The following is a 12,140-nucleotide window of genomic DNA, read 5'->3' on the forward strand; positions in this document are numbered from 1 at the left end:
ACTTCAGCCGACCCATGAGAAGACCACAGAAGCAAAGGCTACTGGGCACGGCTTGGAGCAGTTCTGGTCAGTGTGTGAAGTGAAAAGCTTTCCACGGCTGCCTGAACCCTGGTGCTCTCTCTGCGTCACGGTGGTTTGACACCTTGGTTCTCTTCACGGGGTCTAATTCTGAAAGAACAAGTTTGCTTAGTCCCAGGACGGCTGGATATCACACTGTGACCTATAGGGCCCTGCTTGAGAACCCTGCCAGGCTGGAGAACCAGTCAAAAGAGTGTGCAGGGTCAGCGCCCACTTCCCGCCTCCAGCTTCCATTCAGGCTAAGTGGTCAGCGGCAGGAAAGGGAAGCGAGGGCTGCTGTGGGTGAAGAGGGCCCAGCCAGCACACATTTCCACAAACCGGGGCTCAACAAGAAACAGACGCAAAGGAATCAGGGCATGCTGTTCTGTGAATAGAAAAGTGAACCCCAGCTTTATTTAACAGTGGGGTTCAGCGAGACTCAGCCGATAGGGTCTGTACACCCAGGTTCCTTCTTGTGCAGTCTCGTGTGACATTGTGAGAAATGATCACGTGATTGAAGTCTTGTGTTTGTTTTAAACCTCTAACTGATTTTGTTCCATTTCTGTATTCTGTTTTCATATTTTAATCATCATTATCATTGCTGTTCTGTTTTGTTTTCCGTTGCCATCCCCTTAAAAGTCGGTTTATGTACCACACGCCTTGGCATTCAGGAGAGCCTACTCATCAAAGGTAGTGTCTCGCTCCCATCCGTGACTGGTCCTCGTTGCATGCCTGTCTGTGATTAACCACTTGGGCCGCCCTGCTGGGCCCTGCGGCCACGTCCTCACTAACTGTCACACGTGCATGCAGCTGTCACGGTCAAACCTTCTTCCGCTGTGTCACAGAAAGAGGAGGAGACAGTCAGTCACTCTCCCCTTGGCCGGAGTGCATGTCATCATGGGTGGGGGCAGAGCTGCCCCTGCGGGTCTGGGTAGCCCAGCAAGGGGTGCTCATCACCTCCACTCTGAACCATCAGGGCACTGGGGTGCCGGGATGCTCCTTACAGGCCGCCTTCCGCCTGTTCGCTTGACCTCCTGCTGTCACTGAGCTCCTTGAGGAGAGATGATAAGTCCGGACCCAGGTTGAACGTAGACGTCTCCTTCACAGTCAGAAAGGTCTCTTGGTTTTTTAGAGGAAATCAGGAGGGTCTCACAGAAGAGGACAGTCCCCCACTCATGCTTCTCAGCGGCTGCCCAGTGGTGTGTCCTGTCACTGAATGCTTGGGAGTGTGGTGGACCATGTGTACAGGTTCCTGGGACATCCGTCACTGTCTGCATGGGACTTGTCCAGGGGCCTCCTCCAAGCTCCCAGGCTTCCACCCCAGCTGCCCTGCCCGGGCATCTCCACCCTTCGTCTCCATGACAACAGCTGCCTCTGCACACCCAAGCAGTCACCGCCACTGTTCCTTTTTCAACCCGTGTTAGTCTGGATTCACTGAGATTTCAGATGGAGGCATCCATGTCCTCTCACCTGCAGGCAGATGTTAGCTACTTGGACCCTATGGGCCCTCTCACCTAGAGAAAGTAATCCCAAACAAGGGGGAAAAGAGCCCTCACTTTCCAAACCTTTTCTTGTTCCTGTCTGCCTCAGAAATAGGAGGCCTAGGGAAACATTTTACTGTGGTGGTTTTTTTGTTTTTATCATCACAGTGCCTTAAACAACCAGACACACCAAGTGGTGGTGTCGCACGCCTTTGGTCCCAGCACTCAGGAGGCCGGAGGCCAGCCTGGTCTACAGGGCAAGTTCCAGGACAGCCAGGGCTACACAGAGAAACCCTGTCTTGAAAAACAAAACCAAAACCAAACAAACACAAACCACACACACGCTTTCATGGCAATGATGGCCTCAGTACCAAAGGAGTGTGTCTGTCTGAGGTTTAATCTGCTAACACTCGTTCCACATTAAGCTCTTGTCCCTGTCACAGAGGCAAAGTGTCTCCCATTGAGGTCTCTAGCCTCGCCTCAGGAGAGGGTGTCTGCACCGGCCATGCCCCGCTGGCTGGCAGGCAGCAGCTCCCACGCAGGGGACAGTCCTCATACCCTTGCCAGCTTGCCGCCCAAACCAGCCTCCACCCGCACGCAGCCGGCTCAGGAGCTCTCTCTCACCCTCTCTAGCCCAGAACCTACACAGAGGAGGAGCTGAGTGCCAAGCTGACCCGGCGTGTGCAGAAGGCAGCCCGGAGACAGGCCAAGCAGGAGGAGCTGAAGCGTTTGCACCGAGCCCAGGTACACACCGGCCGGGGGCCACCACATGTGGGTGGAAGTGAGGCGGCATCGTCCCGTGCCCCCACGGGGCCTCATCTACATCAAGGAAGGTGTAGACGCCAGGGCAGAAGCAGAGACGGCATTCATGGCTTCCAAGATGACAACCTCCAAGTACTCCAGCTTCATGCTCTACAGAGGCCCCGTCTTTGTGGCACTGTCTATAAAAAGGAAGATCCGTGCTTTGAGTTTCCTGGAAGCCTTAGTCTAGAGTAGATGTAGAACCAGCAAGTTCACTTGTAACCATAGTGTCGGGGGTCAGTTCGTGGCCCTGACCTCTGCTTGGTTTTACCTGTAAAACCTCTGTGGTTTTACAGGGAAAGCTCAGAAGGACCTCTGGTTGTGTTCACAGCCTAAACCCGTGGCTCTCAACCTTGGGTCATGACCTCTTCATAAGGGTAGCCTAAGACCATGGGAAAACAGATATTCACAGTACGATTGGTAACAGTAGAAAAATTACAGTTATGAAGTAACAATGAAACAATGTTATGGTTGAGAGTCACCACGTGAGGCTCTGTGATTGCAGCATTAGGAAGGATGGTTCAGAACCACTGTCCTAGACAGTTCTAGACTCTTCTAACTTATCGAAACGGAACTTCTAATCACTCCATCCAGTGTTTTAAGTCTTCTTACTGTAAAGGTTTAATGAAACCATTTTAAAATGCTCTTGAACTATTCCAGGGAAAGATAACAAGCCCCAGGATCCAGCTGCGTGCACTGGCACACACTGGCCGTAATTCCCCTTTCAGTGTCTTGACAATGCTTCTCTTTCTCCCTCCATGGGTCTGCGGCTTGGTTCTCCTCCTGGAGATGGGAGGTGAGGAAAGGCTGGGAGCTTACGCTCTGTCTCTCGGTAGATCATCCAGCGGCAACTGGAGCAGGTGGAGGAGAAGCAGAGGCAGCTGGAGGAGAGGGGCGTCGCCGTGGAGAAGGCTCTGCGAGGAGAAGCAGGTACTGTCTGGCCTCCTCTGTGAGGAGGCTTGTTCTCAAGGAGAGAGCCTACCTTCCTTCCGGGGGTGAGCCAGATGGGCGGCACATCTTCTGGAATTCAGCTCCTTCTCTCTCGGGGTTTGCTGAGTTCTTGGCATCATCAAGGTCCGGTGCTTACCTATGTTTGGGCAGCCCAGACACCCAGGCCTGCTCCCCAGCCCATTTCTCAGCTTGCTGTTGCCATGCAGAACAAAATCCCAGGCCCTGTCACCTGTTGGTGGCAAGCCCTGGGTTTCCTCTTCCTCTCCCTCCTCCTCCTCCTCCTCCTTCTCCCTACCATTTTCTCTAAAAGAAAATATCAGGGAATGAGAGAGATTGTCCCTCAAGGAACCATCACAGAACTGCACTGAACAGGCCTCAGCCTGCTCTCCCGAGCCTCCTCCTGTCCTCGATTCCCTGAGCTGCGCAGCCACAGCGCGCCTGCATCCTCTCCCGTGTGGGGCTTCTGGCTGCCCTTACACTCCGATTTCCCTGGGTGAGCCCAGGCTTGTGTCCACCGAAGGCCGGTCACTAAGAGCGGTGTCGCAGAGGCTTGGGCTTGGGATAAGCTCTTGTGGCATAGGCGTGGGAGCTGTTACCAGGGCCATGTGGTTGGAGCCCTGCCAGGCTTGGCACAGGTGGGTACAGAGAAGATGAGGTATCTGAGCTGTTGTCCCTGGGTCCAAGGTCAGCCCGGCCTCGGGCATGGAATGATTGATCTCCTTCCTCAAGATCCAGTCCCTGGATGGGGACCCTCTTATCTCTGCAGTTGGCCACTGGCCTACGGGTTCAGCATTCATTCTGTGAGGCGACGTAGAAGGAAGGGCAGGGCCTCTTGTTTTTTCCTTCTGGGCACAGGAAAGCAAGCTGGTACACCTCCTGGGCAGGCAAGCAAAGAACCAGTAGGAGGTCAGACAGGGCCAACCACTGCCTCATAGACCGTGTGGTCTAGCCTCGGGTGTGGGACTGGTGTCAGGGATCCAATTTGGAACTGGAGTTCCCAATAGAGGAGTCAGGGCCGGCACAGAAGCAAACCTTCCTTCAGATGACCCTCAGGTGAAGACGTGTGTCAGCTCAGTGATGACCCTCAGGTGAAGATGTGTCCAGAGAGAGGAGGAGGAGGAGGTGGATGTTTTGGGGTTTGTGCCTCACCAGATGTTGGACCTAATGCTTGGAGCCCATGTTACTAAAGGAGTCCAAAAGCTTACGTCACGTTGTATCCAGCAAGTTAAGAAGACTGGTCCCATGCCAAGCAGTGAAGAAGAGACTCACCCGCACATTTTCTTGGCTTCCCAATGAGCCTGTGGCTCCGCCGGCCTGCAGGCCTCCCCGTGCCCCACTTCCTCCGACTGATCTCCTCAGTGCGGCCTGAGCGAGCACTGGCGTGGGTTAGCCCTCCCTCCGGAAATCCCTGGCCACAGCGCTGTAAAGTCCTGTCCTCTCCACTTCTCTCCATGCACAAAAGTCCAGAAGGGAACCTGCAGCTTGCCTCTCAACCTTTCTCCAGATTACTTCAACTGAGGGACAGCTATGTCCCACAACACTAGCTGGCAGTACTGTCTAGGTGCATGAGCTCATGTTCCTCGTTTCCCAAAAGTGCCCTGACTCTCCCCACTCACAAGGTTCAGAGACTCAAGGAGATTGCCGGTTCGGTTGAATGTTTCTGGAAAGTACTTACGGTTCCAGTCAGCCGGAGTCTGTTCCTCTTCCTCACCACTTCTGTAAAAACTGTCGTTCCATTGCCACCAGTGGGCCAGAAAATGATACCATTACAAATGGACAGAGAGGCCAGAGAGATGGCTCAGCATGTGAGATCACATACTGCTCTTACAGAGGACCAGAGTTCGGTCCCCACACCCACACCCCAGACAGCTCACAACAATCTGTAACTCCAGCTCCAGGGGAGCTGTCTCTCTCTTCTGGACTCCACAGACGTTGGTATTCACATTTACACACATACACACACACACACACACACACACACACACACACACACACATACCCCAAATTTCTTCTCACTCAGTGGTTTTCAACTTGCTTTGGCAGGAGAGAGCCCATTGTACACAATTGCTAGTGAGGCCTAAAACCCAAAAAATTATTTTCCGTATCTTTTAAACATTGAAAAGCCACGCACACACAAACTGGAGAGAAAGCCCATGTCCCAGTGAGAGCTGCAGACGTCCGGAAGCCTCAGTTCCTCCTCGAGCGGTGCTCAGGGCACCCCCGCAGGAACATGTGGTTGCTCTAAATACACCCCTGTTCTTTTTAGCAGCTCACCAGGAAACCCACGGTGTCTACAAATATGATGGATGCTCACGAACAGAGCAGTTGGCTCTCTGACAACAACTCATGTTCTTTATACAACAAAACCATACAGGGGCTGGAGAGATGGCTCAGCACTTAAGAGTGCGTGGTGGCCTTGCAGGGGACCTGAGTTTTGTTCCCAGCACCCATGGCGGCTCACAGCCATCAGTCCCAGGGGATCCAGCACCCTCTGCCGACACCAGGCATGCGTGTGGTACAAGTACATGCAGGCAAAACACCCATACACATAAAATCAAAATAAGTCTTTAAAAAATTATAAACAAGAAGCTCCCAAACATAAAGAGAAACCCCAAATGTGCTAATATATGCTGGCGTGGTATGTCAGCTGTCTGAAGGACTGTACCAGCAGTGTGCTCTGAAGTCATCATCCCCTAAGCCACACCCTTCTCGCAGATCCCAGTACAGCGGTACATGATCTCTGTCATTGCCAGCGGGACTTGAATTAACTTCTTACTAATATATCTATGAGAAGTGCAAAATTCTTGGACACGAAGCAAAAGAATCTTAGACCTGAGAGCCCACGAAAGCAGCCTTCCTGGAGGTCTCGAGTGTGTCAAAAGTTGTCTTGTGGAAGCACTTGAGCTTGGTGTGCACTGGTCTTTAAAAGTTCAAAGTCACTGTGGACCCCTGGAACCTCTCTTGAAGAGCCCTAGGGCTCAACAGACGTGTTCTAGTCCAGCTCCTGACTGTAGGCAGATCTTTGCACAACTCCCTGGACCAGAAGGTGAAACTGCCTCCGAGGGTACACATCCGCCTGTGATGCATTTGTATTTCCAAATACATTCTTTTCCTTTTCTTGCACTTAACACTCCATGCCCAGGGCTGGTCTAGTGTCAGTTCCCAGTGCCCTTGTCCCTTCCTGGCAGAGAGCGCCTTGGAGGCTGAATGTACATGGTGCCAGCACCTTTCTCTTGTTCCTCATCCCATTCCACTTGGCCTTCTCACTTACCTGCTGAGCAAGGAACACCTCGGCTTCCAGCAGGCACAACTCAGCTCGCTCCCTGAGCTCCAGCCAGCTGGCCAGAACTTGTCATCCTGTCTCATGTGGTGGCCTCAAGCCTCCATTGCTGTCAGAGGGGTCCCTCTTTGTTAGCCAAGATGCCCTTCATAGAAGAGATCTGGTCTGGAGTTGCCATCAGGTAACCTGTATTTGTCGAAGAATTCTGTATATACAGGCTGCGCGGATTGCCTCCAGAGCCCTGGAGACCAGGGCAAGGCTGAGACTTGTGGGCTTCTTGTCCTGGAATCCGAGGGGAGCTTCTCTGTTTCTAGAACTCTGACTCAAGCTTAGAACCACTGGACTAGCTTGAACACGAGCTGGAAAGCCACTGGAGGGAACTCAGCTTTCAGACATATTCATCCTTAAAAGAGAAGGTTGTGGTTGCTGGGATCAGCATCCAGATTGTGAGGTTAGAGAAAGACAGGCATTTTGGTGTGCTCTGGGCCCTAAGAACTGCCAGCTCGGGACCCACCTGCTGCCAGCCTCCCTCTTCGCACCATAGGCACATTAAGACAAGACACTGCTGGACAGCTCCAGGAGCTGAAAAGCCAGAAAGGCCTGTGGCCAGCAGCCTCGGCATCGAGGGTGGAAATTCTGCCAATGTCCCAAGCTCATTTCTTATCTTGAAAGAAAAGGCTCTCCGAAGATGGGGGGCCTCCATCTCAAGCCCATTCAGCGAAGGAAAGCATGCTCACCACTAATGGAGTCACTTGCAAGTTCCTTGGTTTCCAGAGCTTTCTTTTTTCTCCCTTAACATCCACATCTTGAAAGCCTTAGCTTGGAGCCTTTAATATTCAGAAACTAAGTGAGAACAGCTCCTGGTCTGCCCTTAAAACTTCCTTAAATCGGCCGGGCGGTGGTGGCGCACGCCTTTAATCCCAGCACTCGGGAGGCAGAGCCAGGCGGATCTCTGTGAGTTCGAGGCCAGCCTGGGCTAACAAGTGAGTCCCAGGAAAGGCGCAAAGCTACACAGAGAAACCCTGTCTCGAAAAACCAAAAAAAAAAAAAAAACTTCCTTAAATCACGGGTAACGTTGCCTTCCAGCACGATTGGCGGTCACAGTAAAGCCAAGCCCCATCCTTGCTGAGTGGAGGTGCGAACAGGAATCTCCCTGATGTTGGCCGGCAACTCCATTCATAGTGGTGTTTGGTTTTCTCACACACACACACACACACACACACAGTACCACGAGATGCAGAGATGGCCTGTGTGTGTGCATGCCATGCTTCCCAGACATGCATGCTTGCCAGCTGCTCCACCGGGCTCTCGTGATATTTTTGCCTGTGTTCTGTGTGTCATGCGTTTGATAGCTTTTGGGTCGGGGTGGCAGCGGGGTCACCTTATCCAATAACTCTGTCTTCACCACTTCCTTGTAGACTATTGGGGAGAGTCTAATTACAGTGGCCTCATCGACTTGCACCTGGGTGGTATGTATAGCGTCATCCACTGCTGGCACTAACCCCCGAGACGCCCTTCCCTCTTGTTCTCCATCCCAGTCCTTCCTCACAACAGTGAGAAAAAACAAAACAGCCTGGTAACCAAATGGCAAAGCACAAACCCTTTTCCAGGCTCAGTGTCAGAACACTTGCCTAGAGTGCACCAGAAGCCCTGGGCGCAGCCGAAAAGCAGCAGTCCTTTCTTCCGTGTGTGCCACAGAGGGAGATTCAGGATCGCTCCTGCTGCTTGATGTTTTCCTAAACTTTTATCTAAAACAAACAAGACCTACGCCCCCTGCCCCACCCGCCCTGCATCTGCACCCCAGTCCCCTTCGTCTTCTGCTGCCGCTGGGCAGCGGTTCATTCACACGCAAGTCCAGACTTCCATCCCGAATCTCAGCCCTTACCGTGTGCAGGTTTCACATCCTCTGGGATGCTCACCACCCGCGGCTCCCGCGGCAAGCATGGGAGCCGGAGTCAGTGACAGAGCGCTTGCCGGCACGCCTCCGAGTCCGTCCGCAGCAGCTAGAGATGAAATATGCTTTAAAAATTGTAAAACAATGAACTCAGCTGCCATCCTTTTTCGCTTGGGAGTGTCGCGTAGACCCTAGAGCACGAGAAAGGCCGGAGTATGCCGTCTCTGCCGAGTCACGAGACATAGCACTTAGTTATATCCATGTCCCTTCCTCCCCGTGCCCTGGGGCTCACTTTGCACAGATCCCCTGATCACTTGGGACTTTCTAGACATGCAGATTCTCAGACAGCAGCCCACACCTTCTGGGTCAGAAACTCCACAGAGGAGGCCTGCGTGCCTAGTCTTACAGACTTCCCAGCTGATTCTGATGCCTCTAAAGCAGGGGAGCCCTGGCCACATGGGGCTGAGTATTTGCTGTCACCCTGAACAAAACTCAGCAGAGAAATGGCCGGTCTGGAGTCTTGCTCCTAGACTCTGAGCTGCCGTATTTCCAGAAGAGCGAGGGTCCAGCCCCGGGTTGTCTGGTATAGCAGGGCAGTGGGAGCTCCCCTCTTCTTGGTCAGGTGTTCTGATCTCTTCACCTGCCCCTGGGGCTTCCATGCCTCCAGAAAACAGAACTGCAGGGGAAGATAAAATTTTCCCCACCCTTCCCCATGAGAGAGACACTTCCTACTCATTTAAAAGCCGTAGTCAAGCCATCAACATGGCTTCTCGGGCGTGGGTGTTGGCTTCCAAGCCGGATAACCTGGGTTCAATTCCCAAGACCCATGGTGCAAAAGAACCAGCTCTCACAGGTTGTCCTCTGGCAGCCACACACTTGCCATGACATACATGTCTTTCAACAACACACACAAACAAATAAATACTTTTTTTTTTTTTAAGTCAGGCCAAGCTAGGTGTCAAAACCTCAGGTGGTGGGCCTGTCCTTGGTTAAAGGTACATTCCTTAGCCTGGTCTACATGACGAGTTCCTTGCTGCTGAGCCTGATGCTGTGGGTTCAGTGTCTGACCCCACGTGACAGAAAGAGCCAACTCCTGCAAGTTACCCACTTTTGCCGTGGCATGTTCACACCACCTCACACAGTAAATTAATTAATATAATAACAACGGGCTACAGAGATGGCACAGTGGATTAGAGCTCTTGCTGCTCATCCAGAGGACCCGGGTTCAATTCCAGCATCCATGTCAGGCAGCTCACAACCACCTGTGGCTCCAGCTGTAGGGGATCTGACACTCTCTTCTGACCTCCGTGGGCACCTGTACACGTATGCACAGACAGGCACCCATACACATAAATAAAAGTAAATAAATTTTTAAAAAGAAAAATAAATGTAATAATAAAAAATCATTTAAATAATGTGGTCAGTGACTGAGGAAACAGCCGCTGCCAACCTCTCTCCTCCACACTCCCACAGTCACCTGCACGTATACCACACACATACACAAAAGTAAAATAAAAGCCAGACCTGGGGGTGTGCATGTGCACACATACGCAACATATACACAAACGTGAGTAAATGAACCCAGAGCCAGGTGGGGCACTTGTTCAGCACGTGCCCAGAGGGTAGGACCCTGGGCTCCTGTGTAGGGGGCAGGAGTCGGCCTCTGCTCTCTTCGTCCCTAGTCTTATACGTCCAGGAGTCCACTTGGCCACAGGCGCTTTTCAGAGTCTCCAGCTTCTGGAGTGTTGGGGGGCTCCCACCCACGGCCATTGATGCTGAAAAAGGGCTGATGCTTGCACCCCAGTTAACAGACCCCGTCCTGTCTAATACCCGTCTCCCTCCCCGCCTACTCCTAACAGTTCCCTGAGGAATGTCCGTGTCGATTCTGAGGTCATCTCCACATGTGAAAAGATAACTTACGTCCAGGACATTGTGGAGGGAGTGGTCCAGACCCACTTCCCGCCACATAACCCACCCCTCCTGCTTGAGAGACTGGCTTTTGCAGCGTAGACTGTCTGTGTTATGTCTTGAATGTTGTCTCTAACCCACTGCTCAGGTAAGGAAATGCAGTGGACCGTTGTCTGTGGCCCCAGACCCCGAGCTCTAACCTTGGATTTAGTGTGCCAGGGGATTCTGGGGTGAAGTGGAATGAGCAGAAAAAAGGCTCTTTAAAACCCCTCTCCCCGAGTCAGACACCGTCTGCCTGTGCTCCCCATTCCAGACCCTCATTGCTTGTCGTCAACCATTCTGATTTGCCCACGGCCCCGGCCCCTCATGGCTTCAGTCACATGTAGGCAGACTCTACTGCCCAGTGAAGGACGATGCACCCCTCTCTGAAGAGAGGCACTTGTGTGCTCCAGCAAAGAGCAAGGGTCACCAGGCCCTCTCCAGAGAGGAAGACATAGATGCCACAGTTGACCCTGTTCAGAGTCTGCTGGGGTTTTCTCTTCAGGCACATGCTCTAATATTTTTTGAGAAGTAATGGCCCTTTTGAAGTCTGGGTCATGAAGTAGATAGAGAAGCTGGCTGGCCCTTTACCACACAGAACTGTCATTTGGGGACCACAGCTTCAGTCTTACTGGAAACAGCTTTGAGCAGCACTTGGAGTGTTGGGGAACTCCGTTCCTCACCAGAGATGTCCAGACCCGGATTCCTGCCCTGTGCTGGACCTGCTCACCACAGTACCTCACTGGAGTCCATCGGAGCTCTTAGCCTGCCACATACAGGCTTGAGACCCACATTCAAGTCTCTTTGCCAGGCACTCAGGTTATCCCAGCACTCAAAAGGCAGAAGCAGGACAATTGCAAATTAAAGCCCCACCTGAACTAAAAGGAGACTGAATGGGTTGTTTGTTTCTTTTTGGTTTTTTCTTTTTTCTTTCTTTCTTTTTTTTTTTTTTTTTTTTTTTTTTTTTTTTCTTTTTCGAGACAAGGTTTCTCTGTGTAGTTTTGGTGCCTGTCCTGGATCTCACCCTGTAGACCAGGCTGGTCTCAAACTCACAGAGATCCGCCTGGCTTTGCCTCCTGAGTGCTAGGATTAAAGGTATGCGCCACTGCCGCCCGGCTGTTTGTTTGTTCTCTAAGTCAATTTTGGGGTTGGGAATATGGCTCAGAGGCTCAGAGGCCCAGAGGCCAATGCACAATGCCAAATAAAAAAGAAAAGGTCTCTTATAGCCAAAGAAGTATAACAATTTACTTCCTTGACTAGCTGGGCCTTGTAATTTGAAAAGAAGTCGTTAATGTGACCAATAGTGACCCTTGAGCCCGAGAGGAAGGGTCCTCACATGCAGAGCCCTTCCTGTCTTCCCCTGGACATGTTACGGGCACAGCCCAGCCCGCCAAGTCTTGTTACACTAGAGCAAGGGGACTGGAAATCTAGAGACAACCAAGTCTTCTGAAAGCATAGATTAAAAAATACACATGAGCCAGGTGTGGTGGTGCAGGCCTTTAATCCCAGCTCTTGGGAGGTAGAGGCAGGCAGATCTCCATGTGTTCAAGGCCAGTCTGGTCTACAGAGCAAGTTCCAAGACAGCCAGGGCTACCTAGAGAAATCCTGTCAGGAAAACAAAATCAAAAGCGCATGTGTAAAACTTCTAATATTATAGACTCTTATTTGGCAGTCTGTCTCGGGGGGAAATGGAAAGGGATCCTGTGGTCACCAGTGAGTTGGAGAGAGG

General features: G+C 52.0%; 1 protein-coding gene across 13 annotated transcripts in view; it reads left to right on the top strand.

The window, feature by feature from the left end:
* Mical3 (microtubule associated monooxygenase, calponin and LIM domain containing 3) overlaps positions 1-12,140 on the top strand; it is a 217,716-nt gene that overhangs the window by 194,292 nt on the left and 11,284 nt on the right. For 10 of the 13 annotated variants that reach the window (XM_037204182.1, XM_028880421.2, XM_028880425.2 and 7 more), the window contains 3 exons: positions 697-747; positions 2,172-2,282; positions 3,176-3,269. In XM_037204182.1, coding sequence (XP_037060077.1) covers positions 697-747; positions 2,172-2,282; positions 3,176-3,269 — 256 coding nt within the window. Of the gene's footprint in view, positions 1-696; positions 748-2,171; positions 2,283-3,175; positions 3,270-7,988; positions 8,040-12,140 lie in introns of all 13 variants that reach the window. The other 3 variants (XM_028880424.2, XM_028880430.2, XM_028880423.2) reach the window with 2 other exon arrangements.

Source organism: Peromyscus leucopus, chromosome 3 (assembly GCF_004664715.2).
Source record: "Peromyscus leucopus breed LL Stock chromosome 3, UCI_PerLeu_2.1, whole genome shotgun sequence".
Lineage (NCBI taxonomy): Eukaryota > Metazoa > Chordata > Mammalia > Rodentia > Cricetidae > Peromyscus > Peromyscus leucopus.